Source organism: Silene latifolia, chromosome 5 (assembly GCF_048544455.1).
Source record: "Silene latifolia isolate original U9 population chromosome 5, ASM4854445v1, whole genome shotgun sequence".
NCBI lineage: Eukaryota > Viridiplantae > Streptophyta > Magnoliopsida > Caryophyllales > Caryophyllaceae > Silene > Silene latifolia.
The window spans coordinates 76,501,377-76,522,640 of record NC_133530.1 but is presented as its reverse complement, the minus strand read 5'-3'; the positions used below and the strand labels follow the sequence as shown (position 1 = coordinate 76,522,640).

Below are 21,264 nucleotides of genomic sequence, written 5' to 3'. Positions count from 1 at the left end.
TTTCTCTCTTTTTCTACAATTTTTGAATTTCAAATTGATTCATTAAAAAGGGTATAGTTGGAAGTTTAATACGGAGTATCATTTTGAATTATTAAAAATAGAATCATTGCAAAAATGAATCGACTTTGTAGCGATTGCTTCATAACTAGGGATTGTGTAATCATATTATACGATCCTATTGGAGGGACCTTAATGATCGATATATAATACGAATATACAATCCTTTTGTAGCGATTGCTTCATAACTAGGGATTGCTTCATAACTAATTTCACGATTTTGAGAAACACATAAGATAAATTCAATTAAAGCTATACATTTGGTCTTTGAATTGCAAACTTGCGCTAACATCAAAACATGAACTACTTTTCATGTTTATCAATCCATGCAATCCCAGTATTTCTAGATAAACTTGGATTTATTTATTCAATCTCCAATCATTCTCTACCTTTTTTTGTCGATTAACACTTTTGGATTTTTCATGTTCATCAATTGATAATAGGAGTATTAGTTATGCAATCATGGAGAATTATTAAGCAGATTTAGATGAAATGCTTCCGAATGTATTAGATACTCTAAATTACATTTATAACCTTCATAATTTGGCGCAAAATTGAAAATTTTATTTCTTATCAATTTTTTAATTAGGGTGTTACCGAGTTTCGGTAACACCGGGTGTCGCCCTAGCACTTCCCAAAAAAAAACTACTTTAGACATTTTTAAACTCTACATATCCCACTTTGATAATCATTCACCGATATTTGTATAGATTATTCCAAATGTACATGGTTTCACAATTATTCTATCATGGAATGCATAATGACTCATCTTAAGAGCCTCTAGCGCAACGTGGATTCGAACAAGCCTAAACGAGAACTCCTCAAAATTTTAAGCTGATTCGAGTTTTCAATCCACAGGTTGATTCCGAGTTTTCAATCCTCTAACTAGTTCTATTGCCCGTGAAACTCACGGGGTAGTTTTGGTTGGCGGCTTTTTTTTTTTTTTTTTTTTTTTGTTATAGGATTGTGTTTAGGATTTATGTTTAGTGTAAACATGTTTTTTCAAAGTTGCTTGTTGACTTTCACTCTTCATCACCAACATTTGGTACATCATAAGGGATGCCCAATAGTATGAATGATCATTACAATAACAAAATTCCAAATATTTTTACCATGTCCTTAAATATCTTTTGACATCAAAATGTTCGATCTAAGCATGAGCCTCTTATTCTAGTAGCTAATAGTCTAACATTGTGTTGTGTTGTTTTTGCTTCCGTCTGCATTGCTCTATATGGTCTTGTCTCTGATTGTTTTGGCTGCTCTGTTTTGACGCTGATTTCCTCCATCTTGATATTTATGATCTGTTATATCTAATTTCATATGGGTGCAGTGTGACAATTTCTGAAGTAATCCCACAAAATGGATGTCGTGTAGGTTGGGTCAAGAGTCTCAGTTAAGATTCCCAAGGCTACCAAATTAACGGTGGCAGAGACTTATTATAAGAGATTCCGTAAAATAGAAATAAAAACAATATAAATGTATACAAAAAAAAGGTAGACGTACTCGTTCAACGTAACAACAAATATCCATACACAAAAAACTTTCAATGATCATTGTCTTTAATAGTAATTTTGGACCATTTTATTCACTACTTTATCCTTATTTGCTACTCCCGATGATCATACTATTACAGGACCGACTGTAAATAAACCGAAACTTAGGGGGTGTTTGGCCAAGCTTTCTAAGTGCTTTTCTAACTGTAAAAGTAGAAGTAGGATCAAACACTATAATTTAGAGAGATAAAAAACCACTTTTGAAAAGTTAGAAGTTAATAAAAAGCTACTAGAAATAGAAGCACCAAATTGATGCTTCTGCTTCCACTTCTCCCAAAAACTCTTAGGATTATGGAAACTAAAAAAAAAAAAAAAAAAAAAAAAAAAAAAAAAAAAAAAGGCCAAACACATCAATTTGTTAAGAACCAAAGTTAGGCCAAACAACCACAACTTTTTCAAAAAATAGTTTATGAAAAAACTAATTCTAGAAAATAAAAGTTATTTCACAAAAACTAGGTCAAACAACACCTAATAATGTAATGCACTCCACAAGTTCCAAAACAATCTAACAAACAACGAACAAACCAACGGAGAAATGTAAACAAATAAACCCAATCAACATAACACAGTAAATCGGAACGACAAACTCTACCATACAAAATAAAAAATAGGTGTACTTGGTAGTACTTCGTAACTATTACCCTTCAATGCTGAAGATGTAATCGTCTGAATTAAAATGGGCCTGCAAACTAACAAAAAGTAAATTCTAATATAGTAACTGCTCTTAATATGTAAGTACTCCACTACTCGGTACCACACTTGTGTTCCCACAATTCCACAACGAAAATTTACGAGCGAATCAACCAGGGGCAAAGCCAGGATTTTAAATATGGGGTAGCAAAAAAATATACATCAGATTCGTAAAAAAAATCATACTGCCAGGAAATTAAGACAAGTCATAAATTCTAAACTACAAACCTAATGCGAAAAAAAAAAAAAAAAAAATAGATAAATAATCCTAGAAATGTGAAGAAAAAAAAAACCTTATATCTAGTTTTATGCATGTGTCAAAGCAATTGTTCAACTTGATCCTACCGACGGCACCAGATCAACTATATCAACGCCTCCCAAATATAACACCCGACCTCAGTAGTCGATCGTTATACGGAACGAAATCACAATTCGCCACATGCTCCTGCCATTAGAGTGTTTGGTATGACAAATTCTTTGGCTTTTCTAAATTTGCAACCGATTGATTTATTTATTAATTGGAGAAGATTAGTGACCAACAATGATTTGTTGATGTTATATACGAGTATATGATATGATTGTTTATCCAAGTATTACATGAATAATCAAGTTGTCAACTTTCCGAGTGGTCGTCAACTAGTTGAAGCAAAAAACAACAACAAACAAAAGGTTTGTCGGTTAATTAGTTAAAAGCAAATTATGAAAACTATCAAATTACTATTCTCTTAATGCATTGAGTGATAATATCGAGTTTAAGGCGTTATGAACATAAATCTATGGAATAATGTAACTGTTTTTTTTTAGAAGTCCTCAACTCCATGGGGATTTTTATTGGTGGAAACATGATGGAACTGTTACAAGAAGAGGAATGTATTAGAGAATTGGATTTATTGTATACCTCCTATGTCTTTTCGTGTTTCATAGAAGTGTAATAACGGGGGTTGTCAATTAAGATAGTAAACCAAGAGGCTGGAAGACGAGGAGTGCAACATTTGTGGCTCTGCTTTTATTTTTTACCAACTTTTTTTCCTTTTATATCTTTTTGTCTTATTGTTTAGGTTGGCTAGTACTCTAGTAGTGACACGTGGCAAGTAGTTGATGGGATGACGTGTCGTTTCAATAGAGGCTTAAGAAGTCTTTTTATGTTATTATATAGATATAGATGATGAATATTATGATAATTAATGCGCACATTAAACAAATTAAAATAAAGATGTGTATAAGGACACAAGACATTGTATTTGATTAATTTTGTATTAGTATACATCCCGCGCTAATGCGCGATTTTTTAGATAAAATTTTTAAAGAAAATAATTATTATACAACTCATATTTACTCAATTTAAAATTTAGTTGTAAAATTTATTATTATTAATGTTTTGTATTAATCGATGGAAAAAGGAAAGTTTAGTATAATCAGTTATAGATATATGTAATATAATAAAAACCCAATTACAGATATTATATAATGAAAGCCCAATTACAGATGATATAACGAAAACCCACTTATAGCTAAATTCATTTAGGCGGGTTAATTTTGAAGATCTTTTATTCTTTTAGTATAAGGGGGATTGAGTCTAGTGGTTAAAATTTGGGTGAAATTTTCATGAGACTCAGGTTCAAGCTTTCTCAAGAGCAAAATCTTTTGACACATTTTTAGCCTCAGTCCCTCGTCACCCAAAAGAAAAAATGTTAAAATAGTAGAGAGATTATAGTTACAAATTAACCGAGTGTATTTTCACAATACACATTTCAGTACTTTTTAGGAACTTTTTCCGGTTACATACTCTTGACGAAAAAAACAACTCATATCTCTCCCTTCTCAATTACCTCCCTTACTAATCCCATAACCTCTCAATTTAAACAAATCTCTTTGATTATGGTATGTGGAATTAACTTGTATGTACGATGAATTTTTAATTCGCTAATTTCAGAACTACGAATCAAATTAATTATTTTCTTTAATTTTGTTCGACTTTTATTTGCATTAGGACTTCTCTTAATTACAAATTATTTTTCATATGTCGTTTGTTGGTGGTCGACCTGGTGGGTAGGGGACGGTAGAGGATATGCGGTGCATGTGACACCCTTAAATCTAGCCTTGATTATATACGTAAATTCTACAGAAAAAACTGGTAGGATATGTTTGTAAATGGTTCAACTAGTCCAAAAACCTGCAATTTCAAAAATTTTTCTAACTAAACCATTCACAACCAATTCCAACTCAAGAAGAGTGTCATAACCCTGCAACAGCTGATAAACTAATTTACATTTATAACTAAAGACGCGGAAAAATATGGATACAAACCAAAAATAGAAAGGGAGACATATGTCCCTTCAAATTATATACAAACCAAAAGTGTAAAAGGTTTACTAATAAAATAGCCAAAACTAGGTCCAAGGTTCCTTTCTCACTAGCCGTCTGTGACCCCAAACAAAGCATCAACAACCTGTCAATCGCATTTTATACAAACACGAAAGCCACAATTCAGTGGGGAGTAACTTCGAGTCCTCCCAGCCACGAATCGTCAAAATTTATGTAACATGTAATAAAACATGTAAACAAGATGATAAGGAATTCAATTATCAATTATTCTAACATATGAGCCCTAAACTGACCAAACTAAACTAACATGTGAAACATTTAACAAATTGTAATCCAAACTCTATCAACCATAGCCGGCTTGCATCTCACCTTCTATGATTCATAGAATCATCAAACAAGAAAGGGCAATATATCAAAGACAGGCATAAGTTCTTAGTCCCGTCAATAGTCACTTTGTAACTCAAGTCTATACCACGAGGTAGGGAAGGCAATCGAACCGGTATCTTGGCTCAGCGGTTACTATTAAGAAAACATGGCCAAGAGACAACACAACCCTAGCCTAAAATCTGCGCAGACCTAGACATGCGGATACACACCACCGCACCCAAGACTCACAACTTTTTTTAAAACAAAGTGAAGTGAGTACCCTAAGGACACCACCGAAGGGTCGGCTAGTACTTAAGCTGACCCCATACTATCAAAATAAGTACCTGAGGTCATGCCCCAACTTGGATAAACATCCACTAGTCAGGAACACAAAGGCTATCAAGCAGTGAACATATACTCGTCAAAGACTATAAAGACCTATCTATGATGAAGGCCGAAATACTCACCTAGGACCTAGTCACAGCTAGTCCCAGCCTGAATATTTTAGCCCACACCACCCAAGACTCACCACATAAGTCAAGTAAGACACCCACTTAACCTTAAGAGGGCAAAAAGTCCTACTTACCAACATAAATTCTAACATTCTATCATGTGAAAGCTATATAAATGTCTATTTACAGCATACAATCCCAACAGTTCCTCAATAAGAATTCAATACTAACTTCCAGTTCTAGCAATTTTAACAATATTAAAGGCTTTAGGGAAATCTAGGGCCATTACTACAAAATAAGAAACTATTTAAATTCAACCAACTACACATGTGAAATAGAGATATAATAAATGGCCTAAAACAAGAAAAAGGCCGATTATCTAATTCATTCAACCGAATTTTTACCCGCAACCCCAGCCCTGCGACAGGTACGGGTCAAATTGCGGCTGACCAATCACTCAATTAACATCAGTCAAAGGGACTAAGGCTCAGTTTTCGGCACAATCAACAAAACATTTCAATTATAGCTATAAAATTCATTTAGAGCCTATTAATTACCATTTCATTTTGTAAATTATCCTAACATGTGATAATTGTCAATATAACATAATTTTACTACCATTAGCATAACTTTTAGCTACTTTTATGATTCTCTTAACAAATTTAACCATGTATTCTCATTCTAACTATATCCATGATGAACTTAAAATGACGGACAAAGCATGGAAAACCGCGAAACAAGCAACAGACCGACCCGGGCCAACCCCAAGACCGGCCGGGCTGCCGTGGGCTGCCCGGCTGCTCAAGCCCTGCCGCACCATTTCCTCTTTTTTTTTTTTCATTTTTATACATTATAAGACCGTCTGAAAATTAATTAATCGTCCCCAATTCAACTTTGATAATTTAAACTACCAAAAGGCACAAATTAAACTTGCATGCAACTAAGTTTAACATGTGAAAATTACTACCCAAACAAAAATTCACCAAACATACAAAAATCAAAAACATGTGACGATCTTTCGTCGAGTAACTCGAAATATGTTACCTTAAGCTAGAAAAAAGAGCAATTAGCACCTCAAACCCAAACCCTAACTAGCAACTATCCGCTATCTTCAATAATATACGAGTCCCCAAACTCGTCTTCCAATCCTTCACCTAATTAAACAATAAAAACACAAAAATTAAACACAAATACCGAATTTCCGAAAATTAGTCTTAAAAAAACTTAATGAAAACTGAAATTAGAACATACTAAGTTGTAGATCGTGGCGAGGGGATTCCGGAAAGGTAAATTTCGCGAAAAACGGACAAGAAACGAAGGAGTTGTGACGATTTCTAGCTTTAAATGATGAAAATGGTGTTTCTTAAGAAAGTAGGAGATAAAGATGGAGGAAAACCAGAAAAAAAAGAAAAAGAGAAGGGCTGGTCACGCGGGGAAGGGAAGAGGAAAGGAGAAAAGTACGTACGGGATTTTTAGTCGGGATTTTTACGAGTCGGTTTTGACTCGTTTCAATAATAATTAAATCCGTAAGTCAAACGCAAATTCCGTCAAGTCCAAAGTCTTTAAACACGAGATTACAATAAAATTGAGTATTCACACGACCCATTTCCAAATTCGTTTACCCAACGTTCAAACGAATTGTCATTTTCCCCCCCGATACGCCCTTATTTCGAAATAAAAGATTTTACACGGTTTAAACTATTTTTAAACATCTCGAAACTATCAAAATAAATACTTTTCTTCAAAATATAATAAAATTATATTTCTTTAAATTATTTTTACATTAAATACTGAATTATCACTTTTATTTTGATTAATAAATTATTTCTGAAATATATTAACGGTCCGAAATTTACGGGGCGTTACAATCACCCCTCCTTTCAAAAAGTTTCGCCCTCGAAACTTAGAAGGAGAAATTATAGTTATAAGAAAATATAGGTATCTTTTCAATGAAACGGTGATACTCTTGTTGATCAGACAAGAACATCCATATTCATATCAAGATATAAAAATATTTCTACACCAATAAATGAGAAAATCCATTATTGGGACGTCTCCAACAACGAGATTTAACATTCAATGTTAAAACCATTGAAAATCATAAAAGCCTTTTCAACCTTTTAGTTTAAAATTCTATAGTAAGAATACTATCTTTACTAAATATGATTATACAAGGCTTAGAAACTCGGAACAAAAGTAAGAAAAAGGGAATACCTTACGGAAATAAATCAAAATTTCATTTTCAAATCCTTAAAAATAGGTTAGGTTTGCAGAAGTGACATAAACTTTCAAGAATGAATCGAAACTGGTAGCTTGAAATATTTAGAAATTCCCCGAAGTGAAAAGTAACTTAGACCTCATAGGAGCAGGTATGCTAAAAGGATTCAAGCTTAACTAATCAAAAAAAAACTATGATGAATTTTATGGGGTAAGAATTGAAGTCATAATTACAAGGATGTCAAAGATAGAGTTTCATAGGTTACCAACATCAAACTTACGAGAGGAGTATGATGATGTAAGGAAGAGAGATATGAGCGGTAACGCTCATGATCAAGGAAGAAGGGAGATTAGACACCAAGGAAACGCCAGACACTCATATCTCCAATAACAACATCACTCCCAAGAGTCTTCTCAATCGCTTATGTTACTTCTTCCTAACATATTCCCTGGAACAAGATATTTCACTATAAGTGTGATCTCAACGCTCCAAATTCTCAAACATCCCGAAACGACTTTCACAAGCCTAAGGTCAAGACTTCCAACAAAGCTGTATTTGTATCCCACTAGTGTCAACTATGGGTTCCTCAAAAAGTAAACCTTCAATCCAGAGTCCCAATACCATGCTCTAAACTCCAAGAGAAGGTTCCTCAAAAATTCCACAAGGTTCTCATTTCAAAACAAGGTAGTAACATACCAACCTCAAATTATGAAAAATCAATAGGATCTCAAGTTTCTCTATCCTTTTACTTATTAAGGATTCTCAAAAGCAGAACTACACCCAGCTCCAACATTGTCTCATCATCTCAAGCACTCAATGCGACCTCAAGGTCTATAAAACTATAGGATTAACAAATTCTTCTCAACACTAAGTCTCTCTAAACTCAAGAACTCTCAAGAGTCAACTAGAATGCCAAATCACATCACCAAACCATTCTGGTCATCAACATCCCCAAGGAGTATTCTTTCAAATTTGATATCCTAAACTTACTTACCATCAAATTCTCAAGGTACAAGGTCATAATTGTAACAACACTTTATCACCTCAGAGTTTCTAAAACCATAAATTGAAATTAGGTTCCTTAGCCTAACAATTGGTGTCATCCATACCATTACCCTTTCTAGTTACCAAAACAAGTGCTAAGACTTCCCAACAATGTAGCTTACTCTCACTCTCATAACATACTTCAAGTAGTAATCAATATCACCCTCTAAAACCAACAAATAATCCCACATTTAACATTTCCCACATGATAACATATACACTATCAAACCCTCATATCCAAAATGATTATGGAAGCCCAACCCAAACTCGGCTACTTAGTCAAACCTATATCCTCAAATCACATCTTACAAACTCTGTAAACATGGTCAACAGGGTACCAACTATACTAAGGAGGTAAGGAGTGATAACGGAATAGAGTAACAGTAAGACATTTCTGAAGGGTGCATGCATCTGACAAGTTAGGAAACTAAGGAGTCAGACCGTAGAGACAACGGTTGACAAAAATAAGAGGTATACGAGTTAAGAAGATATCTCGGGAAAGAAGAAGATACGTAAAATTTAGCATAAAGACAAGGTTCAACGATCGTTAAAGAAAAGGAAAGGAGAATAGAAGCGGCACAATGAAAGGGTTACCGCTTACTAAACACTCATCAAAGCTTATGCTCGATATGATAAGGTTACTTCACTAAGGTGCTCGACAAAGCCCTAAATGTCTACTACATCGTAGGACTAACAAGGATTCCACAATGGTAAGTATTCCTCAACTCAATTGATTCTAAGAGCCAAAATCAATTCACCGCACAAATTCATTTGTTACCATCCATGTCCCAAAGTATCTCCTTTACAATTCTCGTCATTGAACTTCACTTACTATGTCATCTCCAAGTACCCTGGCTTGTTTACTCCATCATCTCACCACTTAATACTTCTAGTTTCCGATACCATAAATTGGAATCACATCCTTGAACTCACGAACTATATCGAACAACATTCCACCAAAATTCCCAAATTCAGATATGTTTTATAAGGTCAACAAGGGCTACTCTATACTAGATTTGGTCAACTTAAAAGGTTTAACAAACTAACTAATTCCGAAGTACGATACCAATCCATTAATCAACATCAATGTCCTATTGTATTCCTTTCAAGGCCCACAAGGATTAGGGCTAACTATCATACCTTTAATTCTCCACAAGAAATATCGAGACTCTCAAATGGAGTAGCTTAGGTTCATTCCATCCTATGTTCTAAGTTAGTACCCATACTGAATCATCTATAACAAACAAGCTCTCTATAGACATAAATCCCAAGGTATTTTCTCAACTCACTAAACTCTCACATTAAGCACAACTAACAAGATTAACCAAAGGATCCCAAGTTATATTCTCCTATACCACTCAAACCTTAACCAATCAATTTCTCAACTCGTTCACGCCCTCCAAAGTTACATTCTCTCAAAACTGGGTTCTCTTGGACAAGGGAACTATCCTGCGGTATAAAAGGAACGTGTCCACATGGACTTTATTATAAGAAGAAGACGAACCTAAGATGAAACGGGAGAAAGAATTGAAAGGTAGTTACCTAGGCGAGATAAGAGGAATTTGAAAGACGAATGACCAACGAAAATGGAAGATTAAGGTAAGATACACTGAATACGAAAAGAAATATCAAGAAAGTGGAAGCATTCTACATTTGGCATAACCAACCTTTAGTGGCACCAAAACTAATAACTAACAATCAACAAACCTAACAATTAGCAATCACAAACAGACTACCACATAAAATCTTAATTCTACCCATCCTACCCTTCTCTCAAGTTTATTATTTTAAGGTCAAGTGATTTCTAAGTGGGGTGCACAAACGTGTATCGGGAGCAATAGGCTCTGATACCAACTGTGACACCCTTAAATCTAGCCTTGATTATATACGTAAATTCTACAGAAAAAACTGGTAGGATATGTTTGTAAATGGTTCAACTAGTCCAAAAACCTGCAATTTCAAAAATTTTTCTAACTAAACCATTCACAACCAATTCCAACTCAAGAAGAGTGTCATAACCCTGCAACAGCTGATAAACTAATTTACATTTATAACTAAAGACGCGGAAAAATATGGATACAAACCAAAAATAGAAAGGGAGACATATGTCCCTTCAAATTATATACAAACCAAAAGTGTAAAAGGTTTACTAATAAAATAGCCAAAACTAGGTCCAAGGTTCCTTTCTCACTAGCCGTCTGTGACCCCAAACAAAGCATCAACAACCTGTCAATCGCATTTTATACAAACACGAAAGCCACAATTCAAATGGGGAGTAACTTCGAGTCCTCCCGACCACGAATCGTCAAAATTTATGTAACATGTAATAAAACATGTAAACAAGATGATAAGGAATTCAATTATCAATTATTCTAACATATGAGCCTTAAACTGACCAAACTAAACTAACATGTGAAACATTTAACAAATTGTAATCCAAACTCTATCAACCATAGCCGGCTTGCATCTCACCTTCTATGATTCATAGAATCATCAAACAAGAAAGGGCAATATATCAAAGACAGGCATAAGTTCTTAGTCCCGTCAATAGTCACTTTGTAACTCAAGTCTATACCACGAGGTAGGGAAGGTAATCGAACCGGTATCTTGGCTCAGCGGTTACTATTAAGAAAACATGGCCAAGAGACAACACAACCCTAGCCTAAAATCACAAGAGACCTAGACATGCGGATACACACCACCGCACCCAAGACTCACAACTTTTTTAAAACAAAGTGAAGTGAGTACCCTAAGGACACCACCGAAGGGTCGGCTAGTACTTAAGTCGACCCCATACTATCAAAATAAGTACCCGAGGTCATGCCCCAACTTGGATAAACATCCACTAGTCAGGAACACAAAGGCTATCAAGCATTGAACATATACTCGTCAAAGACTATAAAGACCTATCTATGATGAAGGCCGAAATACTCACCTAGGACCTAGTCACGCTAGTCCCACTGAATATTTTAGCCCACACCACCCAAGACTCACCACATAAGTCAAGTAAGACACCCACTTAACCTTAAGAGGGCAAAAAGTCCTACTTACCAACATAAATTCTAACATTCTATCATGTGAAAGCTATATAAATGTCTATTTACAGCATACAATCCCAACAGTTCCTCAATAAGAATTCAATACTAACTTCCAGTTCTAGCAATTTTAACAATATTAAAGGCTTTAGGGAAATCTAGGGCCATTACTACAAAATAAGAAACTATTTAAATTCAACCAACTACACATGTGAAATAGAGATATAATAAATGGCCTAAAACAAGAAAAAGGCCGATTATCTAATTCATTCAACCGAATTTTTACCCGCAACCCCAGCCCCCTGCGACAGTGCGGGTCAAATTGGTGACCAATCACTCAATTAATCGACATCGCATCGACCAAAGGGACTAAGGCTCGGTTTTAAGACAATCAACAAAACATTTCAATTATAGCTATAAAATTCATTTTGAGCCTATTAATTACCATTTCATTTTGTAAATTATCCTAACATGTGATAATTGTCAATATAACATAATTTTTCTACCATTAGCATAACTTTTAGCTACTTTTATGATTCTCTTAACAAATTTAACCATGTATTCTCATTCTAACTATATCCATGATGAACTTAAAATGACGGACAAAGCATGGAAAACCGCGAAACAAGCAACAGACCGACCCGGCCAACCCCAAGACCGGCCGGGCTGCCGTGGGCTTTGCCGGCTGCTGCTGCCGGCTCGCCGCCGCACCATTTCTTCTCTTTTTTTTTTTTTTTTCATTTTTATACATTATAAGACCGTCTGAAAATTAATTAATCGTCCCCAATTCAACTTTGATAATTTAAACTACCAAAAGGCACAAATTAAACTTGCATGCAACTAAGTTTAACATGTGAAAATTACTACCCAAACAAAAATTCACCAAACATACAAAAATCAAAAACATGTGACGATCTTTCGTCGAGTAACTCGAAATATGTTACCTTAAGCTAGAAAAAAGAGCAATTAGCACCTCAAACCCAAACCCTAACTAGCAACTATCCGCTATCTTCAATAATATACGAGTCCCCAAACTCGTCTTCCAATCCTTCACCTAATTAAACAATAAAAACACAAAAATTAAACACAAATACCGAATTTCCGAAAATTAGTCTTAAAAAAACTTAATGAAAACTGAAATTAGAACATACTAAGTTGTAGATCGTGGCGAGGGGATTCCGGAAAGGTAAATTTCGCGAAAAACGGACAAGAAACGAAGGAGTTGTGACGATTTCTAGCTTTAAATGATGAAAATGGTGTTTCTTAAGAAAGTAGGAGATAAAGATGGAGGAAAACCAGAAAAAAAAGAAAAAGAGAAGGGCTGGTCACGCGGGGAAGGGAAGAGGAAAGGAGAAAAGTACGTACGGGATTTTTAGTCGGGATTTTTACGAGTCGGTTTTTTGACTTTCGTTTGATAATAATTAAATCCGTAAGAACGCAAATTCCGTCAAGTCCAAAGTCTTTAAACACGAGATTACAATAAAATTGAGTATTCACACGACCCATTTCCAAATTCGTTTACCCAACGTTCAAACGAATTGTCATTTTCCCCCCCGATACGCCCTTATTTCGAAATAAAAGATTTTACACGGTTTAAACTATTTTTAAACATCTCGAAACTATCAAAATAAATACTTTTCTTCAAAATATAATAAAATTATATTTCTTTAAATTATTTTTACATTAAATACTTAATTATCACTTTTATTTTGATTAATAAATTATTTCTGAAATATATTAACGGTCCGAAATTTACGGGGCGTTACAGTGCAGGCCGAGGGAGTCGGCGGCATAGGGAGGCTTTGGTGTTTTCGAGGCGGAAAAAGGGGGTTATGAGTTAGGGGAAGAGGTCGGAGGAGAGGTAGGTGGAAGAGGAAGTGATGTTGACGGTGAGCAGAGTGGAATTGTGAGTTGTCGCCCACGACGTGAAGAGTGAGGGTGAGGGTGGTGGGTAGGGATAGTAGAAGGTGGGGGATGGTGGGATAGGGAAGGGGTGGTCGCGCGAAGAGGGAGGGATTGCAGGGGTGGTCAACGATGGTGAAGGGTGGTTAACAAGGGTGTTGGTGGTGGTGTGAGTTTTTTCTTTTTTCTTTTTCTTTTTTTTGAGAAATTAGAGGGAGAAATTAGAGGTGTAAAATACTCTAAAGTGTATTAAGATGAATAAAATGTTTACTGCGAAAATCAACATAAAAATATCACATCGTTACTATAAGGCTCTGTTCTTTTGGACTTAAAGTTGCTAAACTTAACTTAATTTTGCTGAACTTTTTTTGAACTTAGATTTGCTTAACTTTTCTGAATTTAATTTTAGTGAACTTAATTTTGCTGAACTTAATTTTGTTGAACTTAACTTATAATTGCTTAACTTTTCTGAATTTAAAGAATCTTACTTAAATTAACTTAATTTAATTTCACTTAATATTACTACTACTCCTCCTCCTCCTCCTACTACTCCTACTAATACTACTAATAATAATTAAATAAAGAAATATAACTTAAAACACAAGTAAAGATAATAAAATACTTTCTTTATAAAAATAATATGTTCGTACACATTACCTAATACATAAAATTAAAAAGTAAATCACATTTTACTTTTTTTTTCTTCTTCTAATCATCTAGTTTCATATTATCAACTTCCTCGTCACTTTCTTCATCTTCATTTGAGCTCACCCCATCAAATCCATTGTCTCACCAAATGATTTTGATTATGTTATTTCACACCTTGTACATAGCTTTTTTCCGCTTCTTATCAAATATGCCTGAATCTGTTGTCCCTAGAACGTTCTCTTGTTGAATAACAGGTATCCCAAGAATGTGCATCTGTATAAAATTATGAAATGTGAAAGTAGAGACAATAATGGACATTTGATAATTGGTGACATTTGAAGCATAACTTTTAACACCATCCACATTTTTTTCAATTGATCAAATGCCATTTCAACTTTCATTCTCAATGACAAATGTTGATAATTAAAATGCTCTAACATTCCTTTCGGGGGTAAGGGTGTGACTTTAAATCCAAAAAATAAGGCCCAAGTCTACAACTCAACTAGAGTCCTCACCCATATACGAAGTAATAATAACCCACTGAAAATACTCTACAAAGAGTCAAAGACCATATGCACAACAGCACAATGAATTACACTAAAATCAAGTTAGATTCTTTCATTTTTTTCATTTTTCATTTTTCATTTTTGTATCTACATTCTACAAGCTCTTGTTAGGGCTAAAGTCATGTACAAACTACAAAAGAAGAGCTGAACTTGAAACCCAAAAAAAAAAAAAAAAACTACTTGCCAAACATTCTTCCAGCCTTCAGAATATCTACACATTTTTTCCACAGCCAGAAAACAAAAACTCAGAAAGAATATACAAGACGGGCCAAACACTTAACGCACATCAAACAGCATTGCAAAGCCTTTTCCATTGTAGCAAGGCCCACCACCGGTCACCATTGACTCATCCTTGCAGTTCATAGCGACGTTAGCCATTGCTGCCCTGCTGATGTTCCTACTACACCTACTACATTGAAACTTAGCTGGCACTGCTTCAAAGTCGGAAATCCCAGCACACCGAGTATGTTGCCAGACACCACATGCATCACAAGCCAACATTCTTTCGCCATCATCATCACGGGCCCCACAACTGCAATCAACCGTCCACCTCTCTAGCCCTCTTTCCAAACGGAACCTTCCTAGACCATTCTTCATCGGGCAGCTTCCCCGAAGGGTTACAGTGGTGAGGGGAGTCAACAAGAGCTTGACTGGGGTGGAATCATCTACACCTCGATAATCGACTAGCTCTTGTGCTTGGAACCCTTTAAACATGATGTAAATTTCTTGGAGAGCCTTGGATGCTTCGACTTTGAGATCTGATATGGTAGCGTTTGGTGAGAGGGCAATGAGTTCCAACGGAGGGCTTATGACATGACCTTCGAATAGTTCGGGAAGCTCAACTTTGCAAAGGAAATATATCATAGTGGGGTCCTCTAGCAACAATGTGGTCTCCGGGGAATAGTCCTTCACAAACTGCTTGCAGTCGAGAAGCCTTGAAGCTGCATTTACGGCATAATCTCGTTTTGTTTCGGGTCCATAATTAACCATGGTATGGGGATGAAGCATGTGTTCATACAAGAACTTTATATCCCGGAGAATTTGATCTCTAGGTGGGCAATTAGAGAAAGACTGACCGCCACAATTCATGTTTCCCTGCATTGTGATGCTCCCATGCTCTAATCTGCAGCATAACATCCAGATAAGCTTCAGGTACTGAATGAATCATCATATAACAGGAATTGAGCCGTAATCCCAACTTAATTTGGGGCCAGCGGACATAAGTTGATCAGTGATACTTTTAATGATGGCTAAATAACAAGAAGAAAACGAAATAATGGAAAAAGGAGAAAAAAGCGAGGGAACATGTTTACATTGATCACAGAGAATATGGAACAATTTTTTAAAAATAAAAATGAAAAACAGAATAAAAAACTAATATCGATGATAATCTTGTTCAAAGAAAGAACAAAAATTATGCATACCTGAACTCGAGTGCACCCGTATCAGGATTATGACGAGCACTAACAGATGCTCCGTCAGGGGCTTGCTTTCCGCCAAGTTCCTTAAGACAATAATCTAGTAGCTCTGATGGACCAACTTTACAAACAGCGCCCTTTAGAGTTCGCCAGCTTACCCAATTGCAATTAGTCACTGCACGCAAAACTCTGATCATTGCATCCTCAACGCGTTTAACATCAACTGTTGTCCATGCACATAGAATGCCTGGCGCACAAGATTTGCGTTTTTTGAAGGGGCCTTCACTCAAAAAGGGAGGCTTTTGCAGATCACGAACAAGACTCATCAGAAAAGAGAAGAGGTCCCTTATATTTACAAGCTCCCTTTCTGACAGTGACTGGTAAAATAGTATCAACTCTTGAACGAGAGTGCGTGGCTTCCTCCGTTTACAAGTGAACGTGGATAATGAAAGTTGGGAAAGAATTTCGACGGCCTCCAAATAGGCGTTGTAAGTTAGAGCAAAGCTTCCAGGTCCAAACTCATAGCCCCAGTTGCCATACCATGGCCGTCCATTAGTAATAGCATGGAGAAGTCGGTATTCCAACCCGTACTTTTTAGAGACATCCATGACACTGATCTTTCTGTCGATATTTGGAAAACAACATGGTTTTTAAGAGTGTTCAAAAATGTGTCATTCACATTCCACAATTAAAAGCTGTTGGTAACCACAACTTTGGAAACCCAGTTACATCATTGAGCAGATAATGGAAGCTGCAAACACATAGCATTCCACAAAGCAAATTGAAATCCTAAATATAAAGGTACACTGAATCCATTTAGAAAATCATCTTTCTATAGAATATGTTCAGCTAGACAAATCTGCCGTGTAACAAATTCAGTGACTTTGAGAAGCTTCTGAACACAAATAAGAACCAAACAAAAATGTTTGTACTTTATATAAGGTGAAAATGAAAGAGAAATTGAACACTCTGAATGCATTCGCAGAATAGATTCTGAAAATGAACACATTAACAATTAAAAGGAACGTAAACAGGCTCTTTTTTGCTCTTTGTTTTTCCGTTCTTTGTATCAGTTTTTCTCCCACTCCATAAAATGGGTTCTCAGTACGAATCTAGCATACATGATGCACCACAATCTGTAAGTCTATTTGTTTGTGATCGTTCATTTTACCTCCTTGAACTCTCCCCAGTATACAAAACAACAGAAAAGATTTCACAAGTTGTATCAACAATGGAAGTGAAAAAAAAAAAGGAATTCAAAATTGTAGACAACCCAATTCCGGGACAAGCATAAAGACCACGAGGGTAATGGTACACTCCAAATATTCTCTTTTTCTTAAAATTTTCACTCTCAAGAAAGTACAAAAAGGCAAGATCACCATGTACAATCAAGAGTCCTAACCTGACTCCAAGATATTTACAAAGTCGGTCCCAAAAGTCCATGATATGAGATCCAGAAAGAACCCTTGAGCCACCTTCTCTACCATTGACTCTGAGAAGGTGGCCATATCCGTTAGCATGGATGACACCGTGTAACAGATGAGTAGTATCCTCCAACTGGTGGTTGACCCAGTCTTCCACGTCATCAGAAGTCATCGCATGATTGCATGTTTTGCACCTGAAAAGAGAGGAACTATATCAGCACAGCACATTCCACTTAAAATATGCAGCAAAGAGAAACATCAGGTCCTGACTAAATAGATTTGTTCCTAAAGTATGTCTGTATGGTTTAAAAAGTCTAAAGAGACGAATTAACAGTTCTTCAAAAGGAAAGTGCAAGCCGACAAGAACTGTTCCACAGTTAGCAAAATGTCTTAATGAATGTAAGCAGGAGAACATATGTCTAAGACCCAGGTACAGGTGTTGGAGCATTTTCTTGAGCCATCGTAATACAAATTTTCAAATACAGGAGAACAAGTTCAGAATGTTTACAGTTTTTTTAAGGGAAATGGAGAGACGACTGAGAAACAAAGGTTAAGCTGACAAAAAACATATCAAGGCTTCACACTTCGCCTACTTTGCCATGCCCACCTCTCATTCTATTCGAGGCTAGGCAAGCATACAAACGGGTAGGGCCGTAGGGGACTATGAATTCCACATCCATATTTATCCGTATTATGGGGTACAAATGTACAATTCAGGAGCTAGTCCGATCAACATGTCACATTTCTACCATATTTATAGAAGGCGAGGGCAATTGAGTCGAAGATCAATCCTAACTACGTTAGGCTCACTTCCAGCAAAACAAAAATGCCAAGATCAGAGATTTAAAACCACACCATACCACACACTAAAATGTAATTCATCCTCTAGTAAGGGTTGAATTCATTTCTTGTGAAACTAGACTCAAACTATCTGTTAGAATGATTGACCCTCTTACTCCGACTCTTTACCTTTGAGACAAACCCATGTCTAGGAAAAAGTACAAAAATAAGAAGCATATAGCATTGATTTAACAATTTTAAGCGTAAAGTCTCAAATGCCTTTCAATCAATTTGTAATCGAGATATTTCTAACTTCAAATCAAACAAATTATAAGCATCAAAATTGAGCTGAGACGAGTCCAACTCTTGAATATACCGATACAACATCGTCCGAAACACATTTCATTAAAAAAAGAGGAAGTTACTGAAGCTCACCTAGGTTCAGCAAGATGAACTTCATCACCACATTTAGGACAAGGCTTGTTAAACCCACCAATTGAATTCCCATCTGCTTTGACTATGAAATGGTACCGTTTCCTACATACTGGGTGTCCACTCCATCCTACACACATTCAATTTCCACGTCACCATTTATAAAATTAAATAAATAAAGACTAGTCAAGATTCTAGGTCAACGTAATTAATTATGGTCTTAAACATAATTAAAAAAGAGGTGCATTTAACAATTTATTGTAGGGGTATATTGGGAAATAAAAAAAAAGTAGTGTAGAAACTTGGAAAAGAAGCAAAGAATGGGGGTGGGGGTCCCACAGGTGTTGTTATTGTCATTCTTTATGGTGCGTCACGCAATTACTCAGCTTCACCACCCACTCAGTCCTTCAACTCAATATGTTCACGCCACGTGTACCATATAATTACCCGCCAAAAATATTATGTGGGGTATATTAGTCCAATTAGTATACGACATCGTTTTGTGCTTAGGACTGGTCCCACCTCTACAACTAGAAATATCCACAAAGTAAAAGAGAGGTTTGTTTGGGTGCAGTCTAGTATACGACATCGTTTTGCAACTTGGTTTGGACCCCACCCTCCACCTAAAAATATCCGCACAGCAAAAGAGGATATTATTAATTATTAAAGAATTAAAGAAAAAGGGAAAACAAAGCGGGTTACACTCCCCGAAATCTCGCAATACTTCTCGTGATTCGTTTCGACTTCTCCCCTTCACCCAAACGACACCGTTTCACCTCCTTTCTTTATCATTTGCCGCTATAACTTTATTATTATAATATTTATTTATTCCTGTATTTATTAATTATATTTATTTATTATAATATTATATTATTATATCCAAATAAAGAAACAATAGCGAGTCGGTTCACTGACTCGCCCGGGTTGACTGAGTTAGGCAGCCCCCTTAACCTATCCCTATGCACGCTCACTGACCCGGTCCAGTTAACTCGGTCATCAAACCCAGCCCCTTGATGTTTACCGGGCTAGTCAACTCAATCAGAACAGGCGAGTCGGTTTCCTGCATGTGAGACTTTAAATACGAAAACGCCGAGTCGACTCAGAGACTCGGGCGAGTTGACTCACCAACGACACGGCACTGGTCACAATAGACAGATCTGGAGCGAGCAACGTCTTCCTCAACGACATCGAGACAAAACACGCCCTCACCGGAAGACGGCGGAGATTCAGATCCGGGTAGATACCCAGACGATGGAAACTCCCCGGAAACCGCCCTGAAAACCACCTGCCACGTCACCATATTGGCCGGTGAAGACGCTAGCCTCGCGTGGCGCGTGAGAAACGCCTTAATATTAGACCTAAAGGGACCAGCAACACCTCCGTTCTCCGGTGCCGGAAAAGTAAGGAAGTCATAGAGATCTGCCGTGACCCTCCTCTTCATACGCTTTAACGACCTCGCGTTCACAACCATGGTTAAAATTAATTAGATCTGGGGGTTAAAATTAGGGTTAGGGTTTGAGATTTGGGGGAAATAATTTAAATTAAGGTATAGAGAAAAATAAGATGAATACGAGATCTGGGTAGGAAAGAAATAAGGAGATGAGATCTGGGTAAGTGATATATTTTTCTGGGTTGAGTGTACTTTTTTTAGGGAAAGAAGAAGAAATTGATGGTTGTGTAATCTTTTTAAAAATTATTATTTCCTTTTTTTTTTGGTTGTTTGGTGTAGATTTAAATTTAAATTCCTAAATTTGAGTTTTTTTCTTAGCAGGAAAGGAAGGCGGTTTGAATAACAAGGGTAGAAAATTTTTGAAAACTAGGAAAATAAACAAATAAAGGGTAAAATAAGTAACAATAATAATAATTTAATAAGTTTATATGGCGTTACTATTATTTGGTTGGGCGGGAGAAGAGGAGAAAAAAGGGGGGAAAATATATGGAGGTTTTGTTTGTTTGTTTGTTTTGGTGAAGAATGAAGATGATTGAGATTTGAGGGAGAGGAGTGGTTAATTGGTGATGTGAAGGGGTGGAGATATGTGGCGTTTTATTTATGTGGATGTTTAAACGTTTTTTTTTACCGTTTTGGGAGTGTGTTGTGAATTTACTGGACTGTCCCTTTTGGTTTGTTTGGTGGGGTCGTTTTGGGTTAAATAAGATTCTTAATTGTGTGTTGGCATTGGTTAGTATAGTTGTTTAGGAGGGGGAGGATACCAAGTTTGTAGCTGGCGATGGATATGGATCTCATAAGGTTTGTTGCTAAGTCATGGGTTATACTAATACCAAACTTTTCTCGCTCTTTATCACAATTTTTTTTATCAACAATATAATATTCAGAAGATAAAAATTAATATCCG

General features: G+C 36.1%; 1 protein-coding gene across 2 annotated transcripts; it reads right to left on the bottom strand.

The window, feature by feature from the left end:
* Nucleotides 1-14,885: 14,885 nt before the first annotated feature.
* LOC141657587 (PHD finger protein At1g33420-like) lies at nucleotides 14,886-20,946 on the bottom strand. 2 transcript variants are annotated; one of them, XM_074464869.1, is made up of 6 exons: nucleotides 20,036-20,946; nucleotides 18,914-19,040; nucleotides 17,677-17,892; nucleotides 16,281-16,895; nucleotides 15,102-15,979; nucleotides 14,886-15,048 (listed from the first exon to the last, which is right to left on the bottom strand). In XM_074464869.1, exons 1-5 carry the CDS (start codon nucleotides 20,379-20,381, stop codon nucleotides 15,133-15,135), a joined length of 2,151 nt encoding a protein of 716 aa, XP_074320970.1. In that variant the 5' UTR covers nucleotides 20,382-20,946; the 3' UTR covers nucleotides 14,886-15,048; nucleotides 15,102-15,132. The 2 variants fall into 2 exon arrangements, with proteins under 2 accessions (XP_074320970.1, XP_074320969.1); XM_074464868.1 differs by having other exon boundaries at nucleotides 14,886-15,032.
* Nucleotides 20,947-21,264: the final 318 nt, after the last annotated feature.